Raw genomic sequence first — 27,976 nt, forward strand, 5'->3', positions numbered from 1 at the left:
TTTTCTAGCACTTTTTATCAATTCTGACAGCTAACCAAAACACAAAGCAGCGGCAGCACCAATACTATCAGCTGCTTTGCTGCCAACGGTTCACACACTGCTTGAATATTTTTGTTTTTCTTAATGATCGTTTTCGGGCAGTAACTAAAGTAATATAAACGATGATATTCTGACAATAACAATTATTCAATCGTTTACATTTTGCTCGATTTTTTCAACTGATTGAATTCTATTGGCGCTAGTAACAAAAGCACAATCATAGCGTAGCGGTACTCATAAACAGAGTTGCTCGCTGTCACTATCAATGCTTAAAATTTGCTGATTTGTACAGGCCGACTGCGATACAATTCGGATCAATCTACATCATATCAATATCATGCTGTCTACTCCATCACAAGTGCATTGATGGCGATAGACTATGGATATCACTGATGGGTTAAGTTTAGCATTAAATTAAGCAGTTAAAATGGCAATTTATCAGTACGATATTTTTGACAGTGTTGCAGATAGGTTGAAACTATTTGTTAGTCACTGAAAAATAGTAATAGCATGGATAATTACCACGTGATCACTCATTCCGCAGTGATTATGATCTAGAGTGCGATGTCGCATCACTGCTGTTGGTTGTCAAATCAAAGTGATATTGATAACTCGCAAGTGATAGTGATAGTTTTAGACCATCAGCCATCGGCTGATATGATTGATATTAGGCAACTCTGCTCATAAACAAGTTCAATTTTATGCTGTCATTCCCGGTTAAAATACAAAAACCATGAAAGCGGAATAATCATGTCACCACGGCCCTCGAGTCTTTTCGCATTCGGGTTTGAAACCCCGTTTTGATCTGCTCCTCCGTTCGAATAAGTCATGATATTGTATTAATTTTAAAGATTATGGTTTGCGTCGGATTATGACAATCTTGTTAAAAAATGCGAATGTAGAGGTGATTGCGAAATTGAAATTTTAAATACTTACACATCGTTGCTCAAAATAAAAGCTGTCTCGACCAACCATTTTTTTTTTCAATTATCAATTATAATTGTTATTTTGATGACAGGAAGTAGTCAACCATAGGAATTGAATAAAATTTCTGAAACAGTGAATTTGTTGACAGTTTACAATTATTTCTTCATTCAAATCAGTGAATTTACTTCCGTAAAGGGATAACATTCTCAAAGTGTAAACGTGTCTTGATTCTCTAAGTCCTACTTAAGTTGAATATTAAAAATATGTGGGACTTATGGAGGAATGCTTCTAGGCTTGAATAGTAATTTGAGCAACAAGTTGCGAAAATTTCGGCACGAGTCGTACATTGACCCGTTAACACCCAAGGTATCTCACAATTGAGTTTAAATACCGAAATTGTTATCAATAGTTACGTTCCCATAAAATAAACACAGACTCAGCAAAAAAAAAATTAAAGTCTATGGTGAGACTCCAAAAAAAAAATCCTAAAAGTGTGTCGTCGATATCTGTCTGATAGCTTCATAGAATGAATGTTGCATTTTATTCAACCAAAATTAATGCTTGTTGATCTTTTAGAACCAATAAGCGTTGTGAAAAATATTCTCGGTTGGAAACGTTCAAATCTTTTACTACCATAAAGGAGAAAACTTACGCTTACAACAAAGGGTCCAGAAAAAGTTTGAAGTCCAAATTTGACAATGCATATCTCTGTCGTTTCTAAGAAATTTTCAAATTTTTGCAACAATGAAAAGAGGCACTCTTCGAAAAAATTATCTAAAAGACACACAGTTTTCTAACAAAAGATACTTCTAAGTGTTATTTTGTAAGGAATTGTGGGACAAATTGAACGATGTAATAATATTTAAGGTGATAAATTATGATTTTTTGGTAAAAAATAAGTTCTGGAATTACAGAGTTGTGTTTGATCCTTCGACCTTGACGCTTGCTCCTGCGGAGGCCGGCGATGAGGGCAGGATCAAACATGACGCGCATCGGTCGAGTAAAGTGAAAAAGTGCCGCGTTCGATTAGTTCTTTTTGATCATTCGACGTTGACGCTTGCTCCTGGGCAGTGCGTCAAGAAAGCCCGATCAGTCGTCAGTTGTTTTCCCTCTCGGGTCGCGCGCCTTTTTTCTCTGAGTGCTTTTATAGCCGAGCAAACGAGTGAAGCTGAAAGTGGATTGATGATGACGGATCAATTGGTGAGCTCGTTTCATGCTACTATTTCTAATCTATAAAATTTGTATGACTACACCTTTAATCGTTACAACGGTGAGACGTAAATATGGTTTTTCAACAAACTATTAAAGGTTCGTCACTGTGAATGTCGACATAAACTCTGATTCATAAATGATATATGTCTATTTTTTTTTTCAAAACGCCTTTATTTTTGTAATTAAAAAAAACTTTGAATGGTTCGACACTACGAGTGTAGACTTGCGAAAGGTTCACTTTATTCAACAAACTTTGAAAGGTTCGTCACGTCAAGTGTCGGCATAATTTTTCTCTACATAAATATTGCCAAAAATGGAATCCCACTGTACCTATTAATTAAGTGCTATTTTTGAATACCTTTATTAGTGCTGAAAAGTCTCGCTTTTCAGCACTGTTTCATTTAGTAGGAATAGTAGGCCGTCGTGTTGTTCATTCTCTTGAAACAAAATAGGGTAACATGCAAAAAATATTTCTTACGAATTCAAAAAACTTACTGATGATGTATTGAAAATTTAAATTATATTCTATGTGAAATTTCCTTTCAATATTGTTGGAATTGTTTTATTTCTTTGAGGTACACGGGGTAAGACCTTCCGCTTAAGATATTTAAATAATATATCTTAATCAAAAATCAATATAGGTATTTTTGCAATTTGATTGCACATTGGTCTACTCTTCATCAAGGAAATGACAGACATTACGGCCTACTTTCCTATCGATACAAACAGTGCTGAAAAGTGTTATTTTTCAGCACTAATAACAGTATTGAAAAGTAGAATTTTTCAGTACTGTTTTGGGAGTTTTCAAATCGACGTGAGTCTTATTTTCGAAAATATTTTTATTGGGTGACCATTTTACCTGTTGACAAAAAAAAAAAAATAAAGTGGTTAGAGGTGTTTTTTAAATAAATTAAAAGTGACGGTCTTACCACAGTTTTTATCTTAATGGCTTTTTATAAAGAATAATATATACAATCATATTTCACTGCACTGACGCATTATTCACATTTCTATTAAAGCAGGGGCGGGTAGTTTGTTGTGTTTGTACAAAAAATGTCTCTACGGTCCAACTTAGATCAAATTCAATGTCGATGACGTATATTGTAAAGATCATTAAAATTGATTCGATAGGACATAAATCTTGTACTTAAGCAGACAAACTTTGAGAGATGTCATTTTCATGACGAACTTGGGGTAGTCCTTCTTACCTCGTCGCTCCCTATGTCATCATGTTCTATGTTCTCAAGTAATTGTGAAAGTTAGAACAAAATACACATTTTCAAAGACTTTCGCCTATTTTGAATATTATTAGAGATGTCCAAGTGTGTACTGAAATAATCATAATTTATAAGCATTGATCAACCTTCCTAAGAAGTAGTCCATAAACTACGGAGTTCATAAATCTATGTAGGGAAGAACTAGGTATCTGACTAATTTTAGAATTTTTGTTTGGTCAAAAGACCACAATGAACGGGGCGTCCGAAAATTTAAAAAAAAATGTAGCTTAAGTACAAACGTATTAAAAAGATGGGCAAGTGTCCTTCACAGTTTTCGAGTTAAAATGTTTAAAATTTTAGCATCATCAAAACGTTGTCTGGGAAATTCATCTTTGGAAAAGCTAGCGTCTATGCAATTTGTGTTTTGAGCTGGAAATGCTCTGTACCCTGTATCCACCTGTGCAAGGTTTAAGTTAGTGGTTGTCCGGGTGACAGACAACGGTGACTTCGATATCAGTCGCACGACGAACCCCTTTTCACGCCAACTGGGATTATGCAGAAATTCCAGTAGCCGCCGCCGTCTCCGTTGTCGTCATCCGTTTGATGCGTATGCTACGCGTTCTTCGCACCTGCTTAGATCCGCCATATGGTAAATATTTGAAAATTCATATAGACATGTGAAAATCGTAAATCCGATGCCGTGCAGTTCGTCCTAAACTGGTTTTTCTTTGGCCGAAACCCCGAATCCGTAATTCCCATCTTCAAACTCCATCCAGAGCGCGCGCAGCGCACCAAATTCCTCCTTCATTCCGAAGTGATTGGAGCAACAAATATTTTGATTTCGGCTGACACGCGCTAATGCCTTGCCTTCAAACGATGACGGCGCACTTCGACAGTCGGTCGGGGCGGTCAGTGTTGGCGGTGTCGTGCAGTTGTCTAGTTTGATCCTACGAGTGCCAATACTTTGGCGGCACATTGCGGCTGATCAACGACGATCGGCACAATGAAAATGACCAGTGACCAAAGCTAACCCAGAAATGGAGGGGGGATCTCAGTACTTACCCGCCGCACTATAAGGCAGAAAGCTACTTTGGATGGTCAAAACTGTAAAGGTGTGAGGTTTATTTCAAATTTGCATAGCACTTTGAACGTAACTTTTTTTTTTCCTTCCACGAACCCGTGTGGGGCTGTTCCTAAACCAAGAGGTATTTTTTCACATGTTTAATTTCCAAAATATATAAAGTTTCTAAATGTTGCTAGAGAAACTCTGACATTTTCATCTAGCTAGACAAGTCGAAACAAGTTACGAACCGATTCATTTTATGAAACAGGTAAAAGGTAAAAAGTAATAGTTGTACCTTATTTTAGGAAAGTTATGCATGTTTGAATGTTGACCAAATTTACCTATCTCAATTTTTTTTTGTCTAACCATTGTAGATTACTTCTATGAAAAGAATTGATCTAGATAAGTTGTAAGCTATCCATCAAGACCAAATTCAATACCATAAAAATTAAGCTATTTTTAAGCCTAGACAAATTGTCGATGATAAAAAGAGAGATATGTTGGCCAACCAATGTAGGTTTCTGTCCCATAGTGCGGCGGCAATTACTTTGGTTCAATCTAACCCAGAAAGCGGGGAGGAGGATCTCAGTACCCCGTTCGGAGGAAGCTGCCGTCGCCGGCGTTGCATTGATCGATGATTTCATACCATTCGGACGGAGGATGACGACACGAAAGGGAGATAAACGCCTGTGTTTACACATGTTATTGTCGGTGTTCATTCCCAAACGGATGGACAAGTTGTTGAGCTGTTGTTGTTGTAGTTGATCATCGACTTGAGCGCCCCGTTTGTTAGCCTATTGCTCTAGATATTTGTTGTTCGGGACACTTGAGGAAGAGTTCGGACTTTGGCGGCGGCGAAGCTGAAAGGCACTTTTTCGAGGATGATTAAACACACAATGCCCCTTTTCGGCGTTGAATTGGAGTGTTTGGGGCTTTTGATTTGTTTGGCTTTTTGGGCAAGTTTGGGTCCCTTGCTGGGATGGTGATGAAGGGCTTTTGTGCAGATTACGAGAAGTGGTTGAATGGGGAGTGATTAATACATAATTCTATTGGATGCTGATATGATTGCGATTATTTTCTAATTCCTATTATACATCTTTACAGTGATGATTAAGTTCACGTTATATTCCTGTTGGTGGGTTTAAAGACATAATTTTCCCTAAGTATCTTTGAACCTTGTTTCGCATTGTTTCCAAATTCGTTATCTCTCATAAGGAATTCAAGTGGCAAATTTAGGAATAAAAATTTACAACATGCAGATACCCTAGAAATGGGTCACCCCAGTTTCAAATACAAAATAGTTATTAATGCAATATTTTGCAAAATGATGATTTTTTGCGCCGATTTGAATAAGTACAACGAGTGCTGAAAAAGTCGATTTTTGCAACGAGTTGCAACCATCAATCCGTTTAAAATATTTTTTTCAAAAGGTTTACTCAAAGTTTCATATGCCAACAAAAAACAACAGTTAAAATATATCAATCAAGCATGATAAGCTAATTTCTGGAAGTTTCTTGATGAGGATGTCAAAAAATCCATCCACGCCAGAGGCTTCCATATTTTTAATTTTTTTTTATAATGCATCCCACTTCTTCCAAATCAGTCACCTAGGAATTGTTAGTAATTTCAGTTACTTGAGTTACATTATTTTTAATTGTTCTAGAGTATGCATGCAATAAGTCAATTGTAAGGATGAAAATCAGATTGTAATAACGTTTCTAAAACTTAAGCATGACTTGCTGATGTTAGTTACAAGGCTTCAATTGCAAAACAGATGATTTAGACAGTTTTCTATCAAATTGACTACTTCTTCTTCTTGGTATTACGTCCCCACTGGGACAGAGCCTGCTTTTCAGCTTGTTCAATGAACATTTTCACAGTTATTAACTGTTAACGAAAAGCTCGAAGCCAAGAATCGAACAAAGACACCTTCAGCATGGATTTGCTTTAAAACCGCAGACTCAAACCACTCGGCTGAGGAAGGCCTCATTAAATTGGCTTAAACCTCCTAAAAATTGGTTTTGAAAATCATTGTCAAATAAAAAAAAAAGAACCATTAGTGTTTCTTGCATTCACGATAAAAGTGTAAAAATTATGCACTTAGTTGTACGAAATGAACTTAAATGTCATCCAGTGCGATTGATAATCCAACGCTGGTAAGTAATGAACTGCCCATAAACACATATCAGTCTCATGTTTGCTTGGATTCCTATTCACATGGGACAATTATGCGTTTATGGGCAGTGAAGTGATTACCTTTAGCGTTTTCCAGAAATGTAATGTTAAGTAGTAGTGTTAGTGTAGTGCATTGATTCAAGCAAATTAATTGTCGAAATGTTGTGAAAGTTTATATAAACAATACATAACATCATTATTGAACACATTACCTTCCCGGTTCATGTTTTGCGATAGAAGAACGAAAATTTATAATCGAGTATCGCTGAAACAGTTCTCTCTACAAAATTTTGATGGCTGATATTTTTAATAATTCTACTTCAGCTATAGTAACATACCATACAATCATATAGTCTAATATGTGGCAACGAATGGCAGTGAGCGGAATTAGGAGCATGCGCGAAATATGGTAGCATCACGGAACCATAAAATTAAAAGCTGCCGATTGCGAACTGGAATAAATGATAGAAAAATCCTAGTGATTGAGCACAAAAAATGATGATAACGCCTTCCCGGACCATATTGTCATTGAAGTTAACCGTTGAATAGCATTCCTTCTTTTACTTCACTAAACAAAATATGTAAACAAACAGCCTCCTGAGTTTCGTCATAATTGGGCTCTCATAAACTTTTTGTACCAGTTATCGCCATACCTAGGTTATTTAACTGAAAAAAGTCTGTATAAACAACACTTCAGCTGAATGATCTGTTATTCAGCTTCCAATGTTACTTGGGTAGTAGATTTAACATGGATTTCATCTTTAGAGGGTGAATTTGATTTCTTATCAGCTAAACTTACTCAAGGGTCCATAATTAGCAGCATATTATCATTTCCAGCTAGGACCATAAAAGGTACGTCAGCAGCGAGCCGGATAACATGGGAAACAAATGGATGGTCCATAATAGGAAACGTCATATTTGTAATACTTCCTATCATGGACACAGTCAGGGTCCATAGTAGGCATAAGGACAACACTTTTCCAAATGTACGTTTCACTGCAAAAATCGAATAATTTTGTATGTTTCAAAGGCGTACGAAATAAATAAAAGATAACTTCTAATTCGTTGCCATCCATCACATTCAATATTGTTACAACTAAGTCTATTCTGATTGTTCGAAAATCACAGAATTCCGAATTTATCATTCTTGGATTTTATAGGTCTGATCCAGGGATTGAATCCTGAGCAAATTGAGAGAACCTCTCACGTATCGCTCTCTGTAATTGTTTTTCGTGCCAGCAAAGTAAAACACCTACCCACAACGGAAAACAAGCGAGGAAAACGGATTTTATCATCGTTCTCTCTTTGGGGCTCTTTTTCGCTGCTCCTATTTATCAGACTTGTTACAACTTGCAATACATTGCTGATCATTTACCGCAAGAGATGGGATGTTTTCCTTCGCTTACTTTGATCGTGCTTCAAAATCCAATGAGAGCGAATTCTGCAATGCCTGGTATTTTTTTTAACTAGTTCATTTATTTGAGGCTCAATCGCGTTTAACGCTTTACGGAGCCGAAATTCATTTTTTTTATTGTTTACAAATCATTCACTTTTTTGTAGCAAGATTAGTATGGGATGGGGCCAGGATACTCGTGGCAACTCGAGGTTAATGGTCACAATTTTTGGAAGGAAGGACATGGTGAGGATTGAGTTAAGGGTTTTATGTAGCACATCCGGGAGGTATATCGTGGTAGCTCGATTAACGTGTAATGGCGTTGGTACCAATTTCTGCCCGGTATTCGTCTGCCGGATGGCCAGGATCCTCAATCCAACATCCAAACACAGAAAAAAAACTGGAGAAGAGAACCCAAGAAAATTAAACTTTTATACTGGACAAGCGAAGAAAATCGTTAATTGCGACCATATAAATGTGGTCGTGGGAATGCCTGTTATTGAAAGTAGATGTTCAATCTATTCTAGTTTTGAACAAGTCCGCTGCAAATATTTAGGTAGGTTATTTTTTTTCTTCAGAAGTACCTCTTGGATCTCAATTATAAGTTTTTCTACGGTTTCTTCCAAAGATACAGAAATTTTTCCAATGATTCGTGTTCAAATTGCTCGAGATGTATGTTTACGTTAACACTTCAATATTTGCACTGTTGAATTACAGATAAAAACTCACTTGTTCACAGCATCAGCATGGTACTTTTGGTGGTAGTCAACCGCGCAACGGCCAGAATTTTAAGTTTATTAGAGACCGTTTTAAGAGATCTTTCCCAGTTCTAAGAGTTTTTTCCTAGAAACATCTCTAGTATTTCTCAATAAATTAAATCAAAGATACTTTCCAAGTGATTTATCAAGACATTTGTGCGTTACGACATACACAAAGGAAACTGGTAAAAACTAGTTCTATTTTACAGATGGTATTCTTACGAAAAACATTTACCTATAGTAAAATACCTGCAAACTGGAATCAAATCATGAAAAGCAAGAGCATAGATCACATGATTTTCACGTTCATCGACGCTTCATAAATCGACTTGGTATACAAAAGTATACGTTACAGTACACATTAGAGCAGATTACCTCTTTCTCCTTGATCCATACCTAATTTTTTTTACGAGTAGCCTCATCTCAAAAGAGGTCATTCGTTCAATGAGACAAGTTGAGCACTCCATCTACTCTGAGTTGGTTTGAGACCCTCCACATTACTCGATTCTGGTCAATGAGGAAGCGGACTCTCTCGCCACGGTAGGTGCTTTGGAATCATCTTTAATGATTTTTTTTTTCATAATAGCTCGTTAGCACGCTTCGGTCAGATATTTCGTAAAACAGGGTGGTGAAAACTTAGGAGCGGAATATTCTATGTTCACACAGATAACGAAGAAACTGTGGTTCTATGTGTTGGTAGAAACTTCATCAACCTTCTAGTCTTCACACGGTTTGCCACCACTACGCTGTTATTGTGAATGAAAAGTTTGGATTTTTTCACTGATCTTGTACAGAATACAACGACGACGGAAGTGTCAGGGTAATGTGTCGACTTATGTTCAATCATTACTGATTATGCTCGCTGTAGCTGTGGTGCAGGATACCAATATATCAGAGCACAAGAAAAAAAAATACAAAGAAGAAGGCATTATAGATGTGTCGTTAAGCTGGATCTCAACTGTGTGATAATCGTTTTCGTGAAATGGGAACTAGAAGTCACCGTTTGTGTCGTTTCGCTGGTCGCTTCATTTTCGCTCGAAACCTGTTAATGTTATATCGTAACAGGGTGTCGATGTGTCCGATCTACGTTTATCATAATATCATGGTATCTGACCTCGGTCAAACCACGATTTATACGGTTCCCTGAAGCTAACATAAGAAATAATTAATAAGACGAAATTGTAATAAATTTTCATTTGAGTTCGCCTCCGTTATGTCAGATGGAGCTTGAGTTTTCTAATTGAATTGCGAAAACAAATTGTAATAGAATGCAATACTTCAATAGCGGTCTGCTTTCATCAAAAATGTATTATCTAAAGCCAGCCTATTTTTCAGCGATAATGATGCATTTTTGTTTACTTTAAACTGAAAAGAAAACAAAAAAATGAGAAAATAACTTTGTCTCGATTTCATGGAAAATTTTGAAATCAAAATGTGCACTAAATCAAGGTATACCTGTATTCCGTATCTCGATATCGAGTTATAGAACTACATTAGAAATAAGTTTTAGTTGCCATTAGTAGTAGTTGCAATGATCTTATTTTCTGCAACTCTCATCTGCCTAACTTGATGGTCCCTTCAGTATCGAGTTTTCCATAGTTGACTATCATAAACATCATAATCAAACAGTATACCCTCTCAAAAGCGAATCTGTAAAATAAAACGGTTCAATAAATTACGCATATCAGGAGTACAATCAAATATACCATAAATATTAATGATTAATGATTATTGATTAAGAATAATCAAAATATCTAATCATTAATCACAACAAAAAATAAAGAGTTAATCAATAATTACTAATCATACTCATTGTAATATAACGCTTTAATCAATAATAATAAAGAATTTTTTTCAGTTATCTTATTTTTAATCATAAGTTAAATATATCATGATATAAACATTGAAGTTCCTCAGAGCTCCATTCGATACTTTAAATTCCATAAAATCATTCACAATCAGAAGTTCACTTCTTAGCAGCCTCTTCTTCCAGTTGCCATTACGTCCCCACTGGAAGTCTATCCCTCAGCATAGTGTTCTATAAGCTCATCCACAATTATAAACTAAAAACTAAAAGTTGGTAATTCTGACAACTGCTCTCCGTTCGCACCAGAGCGTTAAGTTACCCATGATTAAAAAAATGATGATTAAACCATAAATCTTGCTACAAGATTTTGATTTTTTTTCTTAAGGTGTAACAACTTGGAATCAAAGTTCAATAATGTACCAAAACTTTGAATACGATTGTCTGACATTTCCCCGAATACAATTTCCTCGAATGACGTTTTCTCGAATGAACTATTTCTCCGAAAATTATTTTGCCGAATGTACCATTTCCCCGAAAAAATGGTAATGTAATTAACATACTGAAAGCTATTCATGATACTGCTGCCAAAAAGTATTTAACGTGCAAGATGATGTAAGACTAGATGAAAATTGATTAATTTGTTATAAAATCCATGCGTTTAAGATAACAGATGTTCAAAATAATGTGCCACGTAAATTTCTGGACAAACATTTCAAAAGGGCACATCGACATTGGTAAACATTGGCTTTGCAAGCCGCTGTTGAGCCCAATCCAACTCGATCACGCTCACCAATACCACTATCAGTAAGAACTAACACCAGTCTTTCTGATAGTTGCCTGCCGAGCAGTTGGTAAGCATGCAAAATGCAAACCCAGTTCATAGTTGTGAATAGCAATTCATCCTGACGTCCAATCAAAATGTGGTCTTCGTCAAAATTGTAGCTGAGAGGATTTCACATGAGAAGATTGTGTTCACTTTTCCATAAAACATTATAACGAAGAGATAGAGAGCTGAACACAAAAGGATAGAGTTTCCCATAGTAATTTCCATATAAACTTCAAATGGCCTGTGCATAGTCAATTTTTTCCCGATTCATTTCAAACTTTAAGAGGATGCTATTTACAGGGCTGGTAGCAATCAGACAGCAAAATAATAGTGACTTTAGTGACCAAAATGATCAAAAAAGTGACCAAATAGTGACCAGAAAATGACCTAAAAGTGACTTGAAATTCTTAATTCTTAACTACAAATATAAGTGCAAAATTGAAGAAAAAAACGAAAACATGGTATAAAGTCCATGTTTTCGCTTTTTTCTTCAATTTTGCACTTATATTTGTAGTTAAGAATTCCATTCCAGATATTCTGTCAAAAATGTCTGTGCAGTATACACCTGAAATCTTCCAGAAAATTAGCACAGTTTTGTCCTCTTAAGACACTTCATTGATTTAGACACTGATCTTAAAAAATGTTTGCATTAAGGACTGTTCATTTTATAAAGTGGACAATTTGTTTATGCTATATTTTTTTTATTTATTGATAAAATCATAATCGGTTTTCTGTGCATCGTTTAACTATTATTCGACAATGCTATGAAAATATAAGATCTTAGAAAATGCTTTTGGCTGAAGAGCTAAATAGTTTTTCCAAAAACTCCTAATAAAAGCTGTTCGTCAAAGTTCAACATTATTTTTCGTAAAACAAAACTTTCAATTTTTATGAACAAATTGTATGTTTGTATCCTTTACCATTCTACTAAAGGTATAGCTTTAAAAAAATTCACTATATTCCACCATTCTATGACATTAGGTAACTTTAGTGATTTACTCATTTATGGTCAAATTTGTTGATACTCCATCCTATCACTCCCAGTAAAAGAGAAAAGCAAAAAGTGTGTTCAAAACTAGTTTGTTTCACTAAAGAAACTATATTTGTACAAACGAAAGCTAAATCGTGCGTTTAAACCACAGTCTTAAGTACAAATTTTACTGTTTATGGTAGTTTTACTAGAAAGTCTCATACTTTTAAAATCGTGTACTCATATTCATCGATCTACAGCAAATTGTAAATGTTTTTTTTTCCGAATATTTCAATTGGTAATCTTAGAATAACATTTTATGAAATTAATATGTGGAAAATAAAATATATTTTATTACAGCAGTGTTGCCAATTTTGATGATTGTCAATGTACTTTGAAAGGTCTTCTAAGAATAAAGCAATTGTGTTTCTATTGTGCTTTAAATGTGACGTGGGGACTAAATAAGTAACTCTTTGAAGGCGTAAGTTATTTTTCATATTAAAACTATATTAGGACTTCCGTCAGGACGTACTTTTAATCAAAAGATTCTACTCATATCAGTTCCCTTCAAATTTAAAATAGTTTCTCTAGAAAATATGGGGTAAAAATGATTTTTTTATATCTGTAAAATTGTTGTTCCAAAAATAACTTGATTTTTTCCATCAGGCATCAGATTGATGATGCTTTCGAAAAACAAGCCTTTTTTGAAAATAAAAAATATAAGTTGTTGAATTTTCCAGCCAATTTATAACAATCATTGATTTTGATAACCTCCAAAAAATCGACCGTTCTAATCGTTGTTCCATATTCGCGTGAAAATTAATTATTTTGGAGAATTTTTATTATCACAACATTGTACAATACTAGTAGAACGATGTGCAGAAAACAGATTGAAATTTCATTGATAAATTAAAAAGATACAGTATGCACAAGGTGTCCACTTTATAAAATGAACAGTCCTTATAATAATAAAAACCAGTAAGTCATTGCTGGACTGGCATTAAGGTTTAAGAAATTGGGGATAAACTGGATGATCAGTGGGTTTATTCTACGACTGGCGTGAGGTGAGAATTGTCGGTGTCGTATACCGAGGTGACAATTCTCGACTCGAGTGAAGTGACTCTCCATTTGATTTACACGGCGAGTCACTTCACTCGAGTCGAGAATTGTCACCTCGGTATACGACACCGACAATTCTCACCTCACGCCAGTCGTAGAATAAACCCACAGATCACGAAAATAGTGACATTAGTGACCATTTTTCTGAAAAAAGTGACTTTAGTGACTTTTTGTTAGAAATAGTAACTTTTTAGTGACCAGGTCGAAAAAAGTGACCAAGTCACTAAAAAGTGACTTGCTACCAGCTCTGTATTTACCATAATATAAGTCTATTAAGCATAGGGGAGCCAAAAATTCAAAATTTGCATCACTCTACTGGGCACTGTTGTCCTTCTGACATTAGCTAGATTGAGGAGGTACGTCTCGAGCGTCTGTTCACTAGGAGGTGCGGCTCAAACAGCGTCTATTCTGGTATCCAGTGGCTGAGCAAGAAATGCTGAATCGCGCACAGCCAAATCCAAGGTGGTAGCCTCAACAGCGCTAGTGTTAGTTGGGACGTTAAACAGAGCTGGCACGATGGCGCTCCAGCGAGACAGGAGTGTTGGCGTAGGCCCAATAAGTCACCCGTAAAAAACCTTATTGCGAATAACATACGACCCGGAACAATCGGCAAAGACCCACGCGACGAATTAAGGACTACGATTGGAAACTTGGAACATGGAACTGCAAGTCACTTGGTTTCGCAGGTTGCGACAGGATAATCTATGACGAACTACATCCCCGTAACTTCGATATCGTAGCGCTGCAGGAACTTTGTTGGACTGGACAGAAGGTGTGGAAAAGCAGGCATTGAGCTAGGAACTGGCTTTATAGGGTTGGGCAAGATGCGACAACGTGTTATCGGATAGCAGCCGATCAATGCAAGAATGTACAAGATGAGGATAAAAGGCCGTTTTTTCAACTACAGTATCATCAACGTACACTGCCTACACGAAGGGAGACCCGACGACGAGAAGGAGACGTTTTACGCGTAGCTGGAGCAGATTTATGACGGATGCTCGCCGCGTGACGTGAAACTCGTTGTTGACGACATGAACGCACAGGTAGGACGAGAGGAAATGTACAGACCGGTGATCGGGCGGAACAGCCTGCACGCCGTATCTGACGACAACGGCCAACGATGCGTCAACTTTGCAGCCTCTCGTGGTATGGTAGTCTGAAGCACCTTCTTCCCCCGCAAAGATATCCATAAGTCCACCTGGAGATCACCCGATAACCTAACCGAAAACCAAATCGACCACGTTCTAATCGACGGAAAATTCTTCTCTGACATTACCAATGTTCGCACATACCGCAGTGCGAATATAGATTCGGATCACTAGTTGCTGTATGTATGCGCTCAAAACTCTCGACGGTGACCAACTCACGTCGAAGCCAAACGCCGCGGTTCAACATCGAGCGGCTACGGGACTCAGAAGTAGCCCAACAATACGCGCAGCAGTTGGAAGTGGCCCTACCAACGGAAGATCAGCTTGGCGCTACCACTCTTGAAGATGGCTGGAGGCACATAAAATCCGCCAAAGGTAGCACCGCAACAGCAGCACTAGGTCCAGCGGCCCCGAATCAGAGAAACGACTGGTACGACGGCGAATGCGAGCAGTTGAAGAATGAGAAGAATGCAGCATGGGCGAGAATGCTGCAACACCGCACGAGAGCGAACGAGGCACGGTGTAAACAGGCACGATACAGACAAAACTCGATCTTCCGAAGAAAAGAGCGCCATCAAGAAGAACGAGATCGTAAAGCGATGGAAGAGCTGTTCCACGCTAAAGACACATGGAAGTTCTACGAGTTCGCGCAAAGGCTTTGTGCCACAAGCCGACATGTGCAGAGACTGTGACGAAATTTTCTCACGAACGAACGTGAGGTGGTCGAAAGGTTGCGACAGCACTACGGCGAGCACCTTTATGGCGATGTGGCCAATAGCGGAGGTGGCACGGAAATAACTTTGGGAGCACGCGCGGACGACGAAAGACTTCCGCCTCCAGATCTCCTAGAGGTAGAAACGAAGATTCGACGGTTGAAAAACAACAAAGTCGCTGGAGTGGACCAACTACCGAGCGAGTTGTTAAAATACGGTGGTGATGCACTGGCAAGAGGATGAAGTATTGCCGGAGGAATGGATGGAAGATGTCGTGTGTCTCATATACAAAAAGGGCGACAAGTTGGATTGTGCCAATTATCGTGCGATCACAATTTTGAGCGCCGCCTACAAGGTACTCTCCCAAATTCTATACCGTCGTCTATCACCAATTGCTAGAGAATTCGTTGGGCAATATCAGGCAGGATTTATGGGCGAACGAGCAACAACGGACCAGATATTCGTCATCCGCCAGGTGTTGCAGAAATGCCGCGAATACAATGTACCCACACATCATTTATTCGTCGATTTTAATGCGGCCTATGATACAATCGATCGAGAACAGCTATGGCAGATTATGGACGAATACGGTTTCCCGAACATACTGATAAGATTGATCAAGGCGACGATGGAGCGAGTGATGTGCGTAGTCCGAGTATCAAATCGAGTACTCTCGAGTCCCTTCGAATCTCGCAGAGGGTTACGGCAAGGTGATGGCCTTTCGTGTTTACTGTTCAACATTGCTTTAGAGAGTGTGATAAGAATAGCGGGAATAGCAAATCGAGTGGCACGATTTTCTGAAAGTCCGTTAAGTTACTTGGTTTTGACGACGACATTGATATTGTTGCACGCAACTTTGAGACGATGGCGGACACGTACACCCGACTAAGGGCTGAAGCTAGGCGAATCGGACTGAACATCAATGTGTCGAAGACGAAGTACATGATAGCGAGGGGCTCAAGAGAAGACACGGCACGCCCCCCACCTCGAGTTCATTTTGACGGTGATGAAATCGAGGTTGTCGAAGAATTCGTGTACTTGGGCTCACTGGTGACCGCCGACAACGACACCAGCAGAGAAATCCAGAGACGCATCGTTGCTGGAAATCGTGCCTACCTTGGACTCCGAAAAACGCTTGGTACTCCTCTATGGGCACGAAACATGGACCCTACGTGCAGAGGATCGACGCGCCCATGGTGTTTTCGAACGGAAGGTGTTGCGAACTATCTACGGCGGAGTGCAGATGGAAGACGGAACGTAGAGAAGGCGGATGAACCATGAATTGCACCAGCTGCTGGGAGAAACAACCATTACTAATGCGTATGTAATGATTGAATGGTAGCCTGAACCCGGTATGCTGAACTGTCAGATGCGCCTCAAATACACTTAGTGACTCATTTATTATTTCTTTGTTATCATGCAGTCCTCACTGCATCTCGTTTGTGTCACGTCTTTGAATCCTGCTAACAGTTTTCAACCAGTCAAATTTTATTTCACAATTCAGCCAGATGTCATTCAGATGAATTATGTTCGGACAAACGACATTTAGCATAAGATTTGTTCATCTCTTGAATATTCATTCTACGTTTTATGCAATTTTATTACGATTCTTAGCATAATAAAATTTGAATACCAAACTTCATTTTTCAACATATTTTTTAAAGCAAACATGCCAGTGAATACTGTCATCGATTTCCAATCCAAATATCACATTTTTTATTCGAATCATTCATAAGAGAATCAGTCGTTTGAAACGATTATCAAACTTGTTGAATATAGTCTATTACACCGATAATTTAGAACAAATGAATGAAAATTGTCTTTGGTAAAGTTTTTGGCGAAATAGTACATTCGGGAAAATAGTTCATTCGGGGAAATGGATTTCGGGAGAAAATCCTTCGGGAAAAATTCATTCGGAGAAATGGTTTTCGGGGAAAAGTCGGACAATCTTCGAATACACAAATCTCGTTAAAAAAGCATCTAACTACAGTGCAATTTCTATTTTAGCCTTGTGCACTAGTCAACTTTGTATATACAACATTACTGGAATAGTATTACTAACCGTACATGTTCCGGTATATGCCGATTTTGATGTTTCACTAGTTCAAAAAGGAATCCGTAAAATGAACCGGTTCAAAAAGTTACATATTTCAGTTGTACGATTAAACTGCTCCCAAATTATAACAGCAAACTTTACCGGTTATCTTCATAAACGAAATAAACGATTAGTAGCGGTAAGCTCGTAGCTGTTCAATAAGACCAAACGGGGGTCATGGGCTCGAATGCTCCGGCCGAGGATCTTTCCACGATGAAAATATATTCAGCTTCCCGGGTATAGAGTTTCTCTGTGCTTGTCACACAATATGCATTTTCAAAAATGGTTGATGGAAAAAAATGCTAAGGGCATCCAAAAACTTCTGTAGAAAAATGTTCAATTTCCCGCGTTTCCAACATTATTGATTTAGAAAATTCGTGCACCCAGTAAGCCTACTTTTATTACCATTCCAAGCCCTGGCTTAAAGTTAACCCGTATCCGCCTATCAAATTGAAAAAAAAAGTTAGTTCAAATTGCTGCCATTTCGGCCATTCTCGACGGATTTTCTTCTTTTTAGCTCGAATGGAATCATCTGGATGTCTGTTTTTTCGACGGTCATTGGAATTTTTGGAAATACAGTCGACTCTCCACATCTCGATGTTCTACATCTCGATATATCTCCCTATGTCGATGATTTCATAAGTCCCTTCAGTCTGTATACATTTTCACTCTCCATATCTCGATATCCTCCTTATCTCGATATCTCCATATCTCGATGTGTTTCTGTTGATTTTTCGTTCTCAATTTTCTCTCCGTATGTCGATATGACCAATATCGAAGGTTACTAGACCAAAATTTTGGGATTGAAAACAAATTAGGAGCGCAAAATGACGTTTGTTTGTGTATTACTTTCTTAGCAACGGAGTGTTTTTCAATCTAGTATTCATCAAAAAATTGTTCTATGTCTCGATCTCTCCCTATCTCGATGGTCCCTTCGATATCGAGATGGGGAGAGGCGACTGTATCCACCAGTTCAGAGTTATTCTGGTGGGTCATTAGGTTAGATCGGGTAAAAATGACCCCAACTTCCTTTTTAGGGGGGTCCGTAGCTTTGAGGTTACGCTTTCGCTTCATAAGCGGAAGGTCATGGATTCAATTCCCAGCCCCTCCACAAAAAAACCCGTCCAGCCACCAGAAGACACCGCACGGAGGAGCGTGCTTTGGGGAGCACATTCATCCTCCGTCAGTATCAGATGGTGACTGAGACAAACTGACCCTCTTCGCAGGCAGCTAGCCTCACTAACAGCAGAGCTCTCTCCTACCTGCTCGGTGTGAGAGTGAAAGAGTAGGAGAGAGTGAAAGTTGATGTAAATATAGATAAGTTAAAAATAGATCTGTATCGATAAAGAAGCTACAGATCAAATGATTTCGGCACAGTAGTGGCCACGAGCACGGAGTGCCTTAATAAAAAAAAAAAAAAAAAAAAAAAAAACTTCCTTTTCAATCAACTTTACCCAACTTATTAGTGTAAATCTGGCTCCAAATAAACTCGTTTGTTTGTATAATTCCACCTACGGACATCATGTGTGAACTATATTTGACACTGAGATCAGCTCAGTTGATTAAAAAGGAAATTGGGGTCATTTTTACCCGACTTGACCCGACATAACTTCTGTCGTCAAATGATAAGAGCAAACATTACCAGTTACCGGAGAGAAATAACACACTTCAGTTATGCGACTAAACTTTCATCAAATTAAAACAGCAAAATCATTAATTATTTTTTGCAGTTTCTCAACGTAATAGGCTGTTTTTCATTACGCCAAACTGTCATGAAACGGCCTACTTTCCTGCACTGAAGTCATTACGCAACTGAAACCAGTGCTGTAATGATTCATTACGCAACGCTTTCTCATTACGCAACTGTTTTGAGTTGCGTAATGAATCATTGCACAACAATTTTTCAGAAATTGTAAAATGATGGTGAATGCATTCCGATATAATTTCTGATACACTCAAGTGACCTTCTACGCAATTGCAAAAAATGTTGTACGTATCTCGTTGCAGAACTCGATTTTTACAGCACTCGTCGAAATTATCCTACTCGCCAAGCCTCGTAGGATTCTCATTCTGCAACTTGTTCCGTAAGCTACTATTACCGATTCAAAAGTGCATCATGAAATTGAACCAGTTGCACCATTAATCTGTCATCAAATTCTAACATTGAACTTTACCGAATATCTGTTGAAATAAAAATTAATGATTTTACCGGCTCGAAAGTGAAGGTTGGTTTGCTGTTGACAAGAAAAGAATTTATTTATCAGGAATTTATTCCCAGAAATGGTTAAGAATATTACATTTCTTTGATTTCAGTACGCAGTTGAGAAGAAATGTCATTTCAAATGGGGTTCTCTGTGGGAAATTTATTGACCAGCAGTAAACAGCATACTTAGTTCACTTTTGGGCGCTGGAGGGTTAATTACCGAGACATAAACTGTTCTCGGTAATCCGTTTACCTAGGTCCCTTTTCAAATTCAAGTGTGTAGTTGACTTATTATGAATTTTTGAGCATAACATGTTGAAATCCATAACCTAGATCCGAATCGTCACAGTGGTATCCCTGAGAAAGGTAGTTGACTTAAATATGTACAACTCCATAGAAGATTTGAACAAGCAATTCGTTGAATGGCATATTTTGTTCAGTGACTCAAATTTAAATTCATACAGAGCACTGTTTTCACATCGAGTTTATAAAAAAAAACTATCAAATGGTATGCTGAATTTAATAGCAATTCATGTAACAAGCTGCAGAATGAAGAGTTTTACAGAACGTTTGATGCATCTATCCAACGAGATATGCTGAGTTTTCCCACAGTTTTTTTTTTGCTAGCACATTCTTATATCACGTCGTACATTTATCCAATTTATGAAAAAATGAGTTTTGAAACATGTTGCATGCAATTCTTTTTGCAATTTGATTATTTCTATGAGCATCGATCCTATTTATACTCAAAACCCCGCATCTGAGTCGAAGTCCAACGGATGTAGCATCAGAGGCTAGTTGCTAGTAGTCATTGAGAAATCTAGTAAAATTGGATGAAGGTACTCAGATATTAATTTGTCAACTCTCAAACCTGAACTGAAGAGTATATTACTTTTCAGCACCTTTATGGAACAGTGCTGTACAGCAGCTCTTTTTAGTACTGTTTTTGTTGGTGGAAAAAGTAGGCCGTTATGTTGTGCATTCTTTTGATAAAAAGTAGGTTGGTAAGCAACGTACTACGTTACAAAATAGTTATTTATGCAACAAGTTGCGAGTTGGATAAATTAAACGATTACTAAGAAATTCGAGTTTTGCAACAAGTTGCACACAACATTTGTTTCAATTACGAAAAATGCCGTTACAGTTGAATTATTTCTTAGTACATAAACATATTCCAAGAAAATCCACATTAGCTTACATGGGTAGTAACAATTAAGATTTCTTCAATCAAGTAGGCTATGGAATTATTGTCACAGATTTGCATCTTCAAAGACTGATAAGGTAAGGCGCTCATACAATTTTCCTACAATATGGAAGTTAATATTTTGTGCTGAACTGCCTATATTTCCATAGTCGACGTAAGCGCCACTGACGTTTTCAGGATATTTTTGATATTCGAACGACAAATAACAAATATTTTAAGATTTGTTACACGCTGGTATCTGGATGAGGGTTAGAACTAACGGTCTATCGACATCATAACATAATATTTGCCATTAAACGCTCAATAATGTAGTTAGAATGCTGCAATGGTCAATGGCGCTTACGTCGACTATGCGAATATGGACAGTGAAATGCTTGCTGTAACCGCCTCATAAAGCTTCCGGGATTTTCAAGAGTGAACCAACAAGTGCTACCCTCTACGTCGGAAAACGATCCAATTCCAACTCAGAATCCCTCACAGTTAACTAGCTTCTGATTCAGTATCCATCGGACGATCAGAATCCGATTCAATTAGGATCTTCGAACGGATGTAAAATCGGAAGCTTAGTTGGCTCCTAATAACTAGAGATTCAGAGCAATTCGATAAATGACGTATTGGGATAATTAGATAATTATTTGACACCTTTCAAAATACTAATGAAAAGTAATACTTTTCGACACCGTTATTAGTGCTGAAGAGAAGCACTGTTTTTATTGATAGGAAAAGAAGGCAGTTTTGTGGTTCAATTTATTTATAAATTAGCTGATATGCAACAGAATTGCAAAAAATGCTATTTTCCGTTGTTGCCTAATCAACTATTTATAAGTTGTCGTGTTTAATAATATTATAAATGTTCGTTGTTGGATAACTGTTTCAATTTAAAGGTTAATACCAGAACAATGTTTAAATAATGGTAGCTGCAACCTGGAACATATTAACAATAACTCATCTTAAAGCGAAGAACATTTTAATGATTTAAGTAAAATGCGGACCGTTTCGCGAGACACATTTTAGCCCAAAAAAAAATGTCAAAATGCAGGACCATCCCGTGGAAAGCGGGAATTCAGCCGCTGAAAAAACAGCGATCACCATCACGTTGGTTATCACTAAAATGTCGTTATTCTGTACCACAACGCGCTAATTAAATCCAATCAACAAAACCATCGCAACAAATAAAAACAATGGAGATCACCCCACCTGATCGACCGCCGCCGGTCAGACCAATCGCAAATCGATCATTCGACTTCCCCCCCTCTCTCTGCTCACTTACTTGACCACATTAGTAGGCGGAGTCCACTTGTACTCTTCGAACACCTTCATCACCGCTTTCGTAAGCTTCTCCTTATCGTTGGCGCCGAGCTTGTTGTCTTCGATCTCAGAAACCACAGCAGCCGTCGCCATAGCAAATAGCACATTATTTTGACTGCTTCCATTGGTCACTTTGTTATTGTTGTTGTTACTAGTGCTATTGTTATTGTTATTGCTGGCACTGTTTGCATTGACCATGTTGCTACCGTTCCCGTTGGACATCTTGGCGACGAGATTGTCCCGCCTTGTCCCCAACCCCTTCATGTCATCCAAGGTCAGCGAATCCTGCTGGTGAATGGCAGCAGCAGAAGAGGTGGCACTATTCATGTTCTTTCTTCCTGAGGACACACTGGTTTCGATTGTATAATTCACCAGAACCACATCGAACTCACACAGGCACTTGACACACTGAATCGACCGGTCGATCCACCACTACGTCACACACAGCAGGGAACACGCACCCGAGAACAATCGTCTAGCCCCTCGGCAGCTGATCCACCAGGTCCCGTACACTTTCTTGCTGGGGGGGAAATACAAACGGATCGATTCAAAGGTTCTAGAAAACGCGCGCGCGCATCACGGCTTGATCTCCGGGCAGCGTCTCGAGCTAAACTGAATGCCGCTCATTCGTTGAAAGTGCGCGGAGGCGCAAAGCACGACGACGACGACGACTTTAGGTCATAGTGTGCCTTGCTTGGGCTGTTTCTTGTCGGGATCCAAGACGGCTGAGCGGAGCGGGCTATGCTTAGGTTAAGGCATTTGCTGGTGAGAGAGCGTAGCGTATGGTAATTTCGATTTGCTTATGAAGCGCTTTCGCCCGCGTCGTCTTAGACTTAGATCGAGCACGTTTGATGAGGAGTAGAGTAATGTGAGCATTGAAACCGATGTCAGCATGATTCCGGTCCAATTCAGTACTGTCTATGCGGTATTTCGGTATACGTCATAGATAACATTTGAAAAAATTGTTGTATTTATTTTTCTATTAGAAATTTTTCCTTCTATGTTTTCTGTCGTAAAATTTTAACAGCTCAGCATAACCTACATTTCTGCAAACTAAAAAATCTTATAATTGAAGATGACTCAATCGCCAAACTAGACATAATTAACGTAACTGAATCCGACTGATTTCTTTGTAAATCCGAATTCAACTGGAGTCCCACTATAATCCTTGCGAATCAGACTCAAGTACTTTCGATTCTAAGTGGATTACTTGTGAATCCTTGAGAATACGACTAGAATACTCGCAAATTTGTCAGGAATTTTTGTGAATTTGACAATCAATCTTGAATATACGATACGATGTACAATGTATATACGACAGGAATATTAGCGAATCTAACTGGAATCATTGCGAATCCGACTGGAATCCTTGTTGTTCCGAATGAAATCCTTGTGAATTCAACTGGAATCCTTGTAAAACTAACTCGAATCCTTGCGAACTCTACTGGAATCCGACTTAAATTCTTGCAAATCTTAATAAAGGATTCCAGGCAGAGTCCCAAGGATTCCAAGCGGAATACCAAGGATTCCAGTCGGAACCAAAAAAATCGAGTCAGAATCCCAAGGATTCCATGCGGAATCCCAAAGATTCTAGTAGGAGTCCCAATAATTCAAAAAATCTGATTCACAAGAATTCTAGTTGGATTTACAAGGAGTCCAGCCAAAATTGCGAGCATTCCAGCTTGAATTGCAAAGCCTCTATTCGAATTCACAAAAAATCCAGTTGAATTTACAAGGATTTATTATTGCATTCCAAATTCTATAATAATGATTCCAGTGATATTGGCAAAAATATTAGTCGGATTCGAAAAGGATTTTTATGGATTCCAGTTGGATTCATAATTATTTCTGTCGTATTTGCAATTATTTTACAAGGATTATAGTTCGATTCCCATGGACTCCATTCGGAATTACAAGCATTCCAGTCGCATTTGCAAGGATTCCAGTCTAACTATGATGGATTAAAGTCAAATTTTCAAGAATTCCGATCGGATTCGAAAGTATTTCAGTCGGATTCATAAGCATTCCAGGATTAGAATTTACAAAGATTTCAGTCGAATTCAAAATTATTCCAGTGGTATTCGCAAGAATACCAATCGGATTCATTAGTATCCCAGTCAAAAATGCGAGGATTCCAGCTGGTTTCACAAGAAATCTAGTGAAATTCCCGTCGATCGCAAGGATTCCAGTTCAATTCTTATGAATTCTTATAAATGAAGTCTGATTCGCAAGGATTCCGGTCGGATTTGCAAGGGTTCCGTTCGAATTCACATAGATTTCAGTCAGAATCATAAGGATTCTAGTTGAAATCGCAAGGATTCCGGTCGGATTCACAAATATTTTAATCGTATTCGCAACGATTCTAGTCGAATTTGGAGATTCGTAAGTCGGATTCGCAAGAATCTCATTAGAATTCTAAAGGAATCCAATCTTATTCTCATGGATGACAGTGGGATTTACGAAGATTTCACTCGGCTGTGCAAGGATTCAACTGGTAAGCTTAAGAACTCGTCGGATTTGCAAGGATTCCAGTTGTAATTCTAAAGACTCCAATCAGAATCCCAATACAAATACGGTTCGTCGGAATTCCAGGAATTACAAATACGGTTCGTCGAAATTCTAGAAATTACAGTCAGAATCTTAGAGTTTCCAGAGAAATCATTTATTTCAAAAAGAATGCAATACCAGAATCTCACGGACGAGAACAGCTTTCCCGGGAAGCTCACAAGATTGATCAGAGCAACGATGGACGGTGTGCAAAACTGCGTGAAGATCTCGGGCGAACACTCCAGTTCGTTCGAGTCTCGGCGGGGACTACGACAGGGCGATGGACTTTCGTGCCTGTTGTTCAATATTGCGCTTGAAGGTGTCATGCGGAGAGCCGGACTTAACAGTCGAGGCACGATTTTCACGAGATCCGGACAATTTGTTTGCTTCGCGGACGACATGGATATAATTGGGAGAAAATTTGAAACGGTGGCAGATTTGTTCACCCGCCTGAAACGCGAAGCAACAAGGCTAATGGTGAATGCGTCGAAAACAAAGTACATGCTGGTTGGCGGAACTGAGCGCGACAGGACCCGCCTAGGAAGCAGTGTTACGATAGACGGGGATACATTTGAGGTGGTGGACGAGTTCGTCTACCTCGGATCCTTGTTGACGGCTGACAACAATGTTAGTCGGGAAATACGAAGGCGCATCATCAGCGGAAGTCGTGCCTACTATGGACTCCAGAAGAAACTGCGGTCAAGAAAGATTCACCCCCGCACCAAATGCACGATGTACAAAACGCTCATAAGACCGGTAGTCCTCTATGGGCATGAGGCGTGGACTATGCTCGAGGAGGACTTGCAAGCTCTTGGGGTTTTCGAACGCCGAGTGCTAAGGACGATCTTCGGCGGCGTGCAGGAGAACGGCGTGTGGCGGCGAAGGATGAACCACGAGCTCGCTCAACTCTACGACGAACCCAGTATCGTGAAGGTAGCTAAAGCTGGAAGGATACGCTGGGCAGGGCATGTTGCAAGAATGCCGGACAACAACCCTGTAAAGATGGTGTTCGCCACGAATCCGGTCGGAACAAGAAGGCGTGGGGCGCAGCGAGCTAGGTGGATTGATCAGGTACACCAGGACCTGGAGAGCATGGGTCACAGTCGAGGATGGAGAGAAGCGGCCATGAACCGAGGAAATTGGCGAAATATTGTTGGCGAGGCTTTATCAAGATAATTGATGTAAAGCCAAATAAGTAAGTAAGTACCAGAATCTCACGGAAATCCAGAATTTCCACCATAATCTTAGAAATCTACGAAATTACAACATCCTAGGATCCTTTCTAGAAATTGAATATTTCAAGAACTTTTACCGGATTTCCAATTATTGCAACAGATTCCTAGAGAAAACCATGGAGTTATCACCAATTTTCCAGAATTTTGTAATTTCCACTTCCCTTCGTTTCACCGAACTTCTAAAACTCCCTCTGGAATTTCAGAACTTCCACCGTTATACTCGAATTCTCATCGGATGTCCACTGAAGTCCAAGAAGCACTCTAAGAAGTTCCTCTAAAACTAGCGATACCTTAATGATATCGGATATCGGCTGCACAATCGCCTATATTTATGCTCCAACCATACTCCACTGAGCATGTTGTCGAAATGCTGTTATAAAGTTCTTGGGGTTTTCAAACCCGAACCCGACGGACCGTTAGCGCTCCGATTCATTCAGGGCCAATTCTGTATGCGCGAGTCAATTCAGAAATCAAGAGCGATTTCACAATCCGGAAGCTGGATTTGCAGCATGATGATGATCAAGAGCTCTGTGGCACTGGTAGTGAGGAGCCGAGCAGGTTCGGCAGAGATCTTACCAACTCGAAAGCGAAAATAGAATGAAATCGAATTCAACGAAGGAGGTATGCTTTACACCCTTGTAATAGCAGATGATGCTCCTCCTTTTCGCGTTCTTCACTTTCTGCTCTGGGAAATAGGCTATATGAAATTGATGTCTTGGCAAGGGATGTACAAGATAAGCATTATGCTGTTATTGCCTCCCAACGGCGCTGCAGCAGAAATATACTCAAATTACCGTATTGTCGATTATTCGTAATAAATCAAATTTTGTATGATTCTACGAGATGAATTATGAGATTATAGCAAGTATGTGGTAAACACATTAGGAAATATTACACAAATAACTCTTTAGTACACATTTGTTAGTCCTGAAAAGAGCCGATCGAACTGTTGAATTCGAGGAACGCGGACACATTTTGACGGCGCAGTTGTTGAAATCCTCCTTGCCCGATGAGGTTTGCGGTGGCGGCTTCTTCGGGGTCGTCTTCATCGCGGCGGTCTTTGAAACTTGGTGGGGTTTTGCTTAGGAACTGCCTTTTTTCACCTCCTCCTTCTCGAATGCCAACAGTATCAGAGGCGTAATTACCACCGAGCAAACTGGCCACAACTGAGTCGCTACATCGAAGACTGCATTCCTGACGATTCTCCGCTGGCAACGACGGACGAAATCGATAGTGTTCTACGCTGTCTCACACAATATATCGATGAAGCTGAACAACGGTTCATCCCATCTACGCCAGTAACACGTGAGTTTGCCTATATCGATATGGAAACAAAACGAATTATCTCGCTCAGGAATGCCATTCGGCGCCAGTTCCAACGAACGAAAAATCAGGGCCGGAAAGTTCTCTACCGGAAGATTATCGCGAGAAGATCAGGAGTATTACACTCCAGAAGGACATTCGTAGTATGCCTAGCTTCTCGAAGTCCTTCTGGCGACTCACGAAAGCCTTAAAAGCCAGTCCAAACCCATCCCTCCACTAACCAGTGACGAGAAGGTCCATCTGACCTCTGGGGAGGAAGCCGATTCTCTCTCCAAGCATCGATCCAACTTCCAAGTCTTTCAATCCAACCTCAATCGAAAGACAAGGCATCCAAGGTTCACGTCGTTTTCCCACATACCTGTCCAAATAATAGAGATAGAAAACTATAGAGGACGAATGTCGCTGATGTTCCCATTGTTCTCGCGCAGAAACATGTCGGGTACATAACTGTCAAACTGCATACATTTTCGCGTTGACATTTATAGCCCCGCCTATCTCCGCCAGCAAAAGATGTTCCGACGGCGACGTCAGCGACATTCTTCTTCTATGGTTTATTATTTCTATTGTCCAAATAGTCTAAACTGTTTTAAAAGAGACCGTTGCACTATGGGCCAGGGACGCAATCTGGCGGGACAAAATTAATAACTCGGTAACGAAGCGTTTCCGGTATTTGGTGTCTTCGGCAAAGTTTTTT

The 27,976-nt window shown here is 39.0% G+C and overlaps 1 protein-coding gene across 1 annotated transcript in view; it reads right to left on the reverse strand.

The window, feature by feature from the left end:
* LOC5571986 (transcription factor SOX-8) overlaps positions 1 to 22,804 on the reverse strand; it is a 119,190-nt gene extending 96,386 nt beyond the window's left edge. Inside the window, exon 1 of the mRNA XM_021855992.1 lies at positions 22,140 to 22,804. Within this exon, the coding sequence (XP_021711684.1) occupies positions 22,140 to 22,504 (365 nt within the window). The 5' untranslated portion in view covers positions 22,505 to 22,804. The remainder of the gene's footprint in view (positions 1 to 22,139) is intronic.
* Between the last annotated feature and the right edge of the window lie 5,172 nt (positions 22,805 to 27,976).

This window comes from Aedes aegypti, chromosome 1 (genome assembly GCF_002204515.2).
Source record: "Aedes aegypti strain LVP_AGWG chromosome 1, AaegL5.0 Primary Assembly, whole genome shotgun sequence".
Lineage (NCBI taxonomy): Eukaryota > Metazoa > Arthropoda > Insecta > Diptera > Culicidae > Aedes > Aedes aegypti.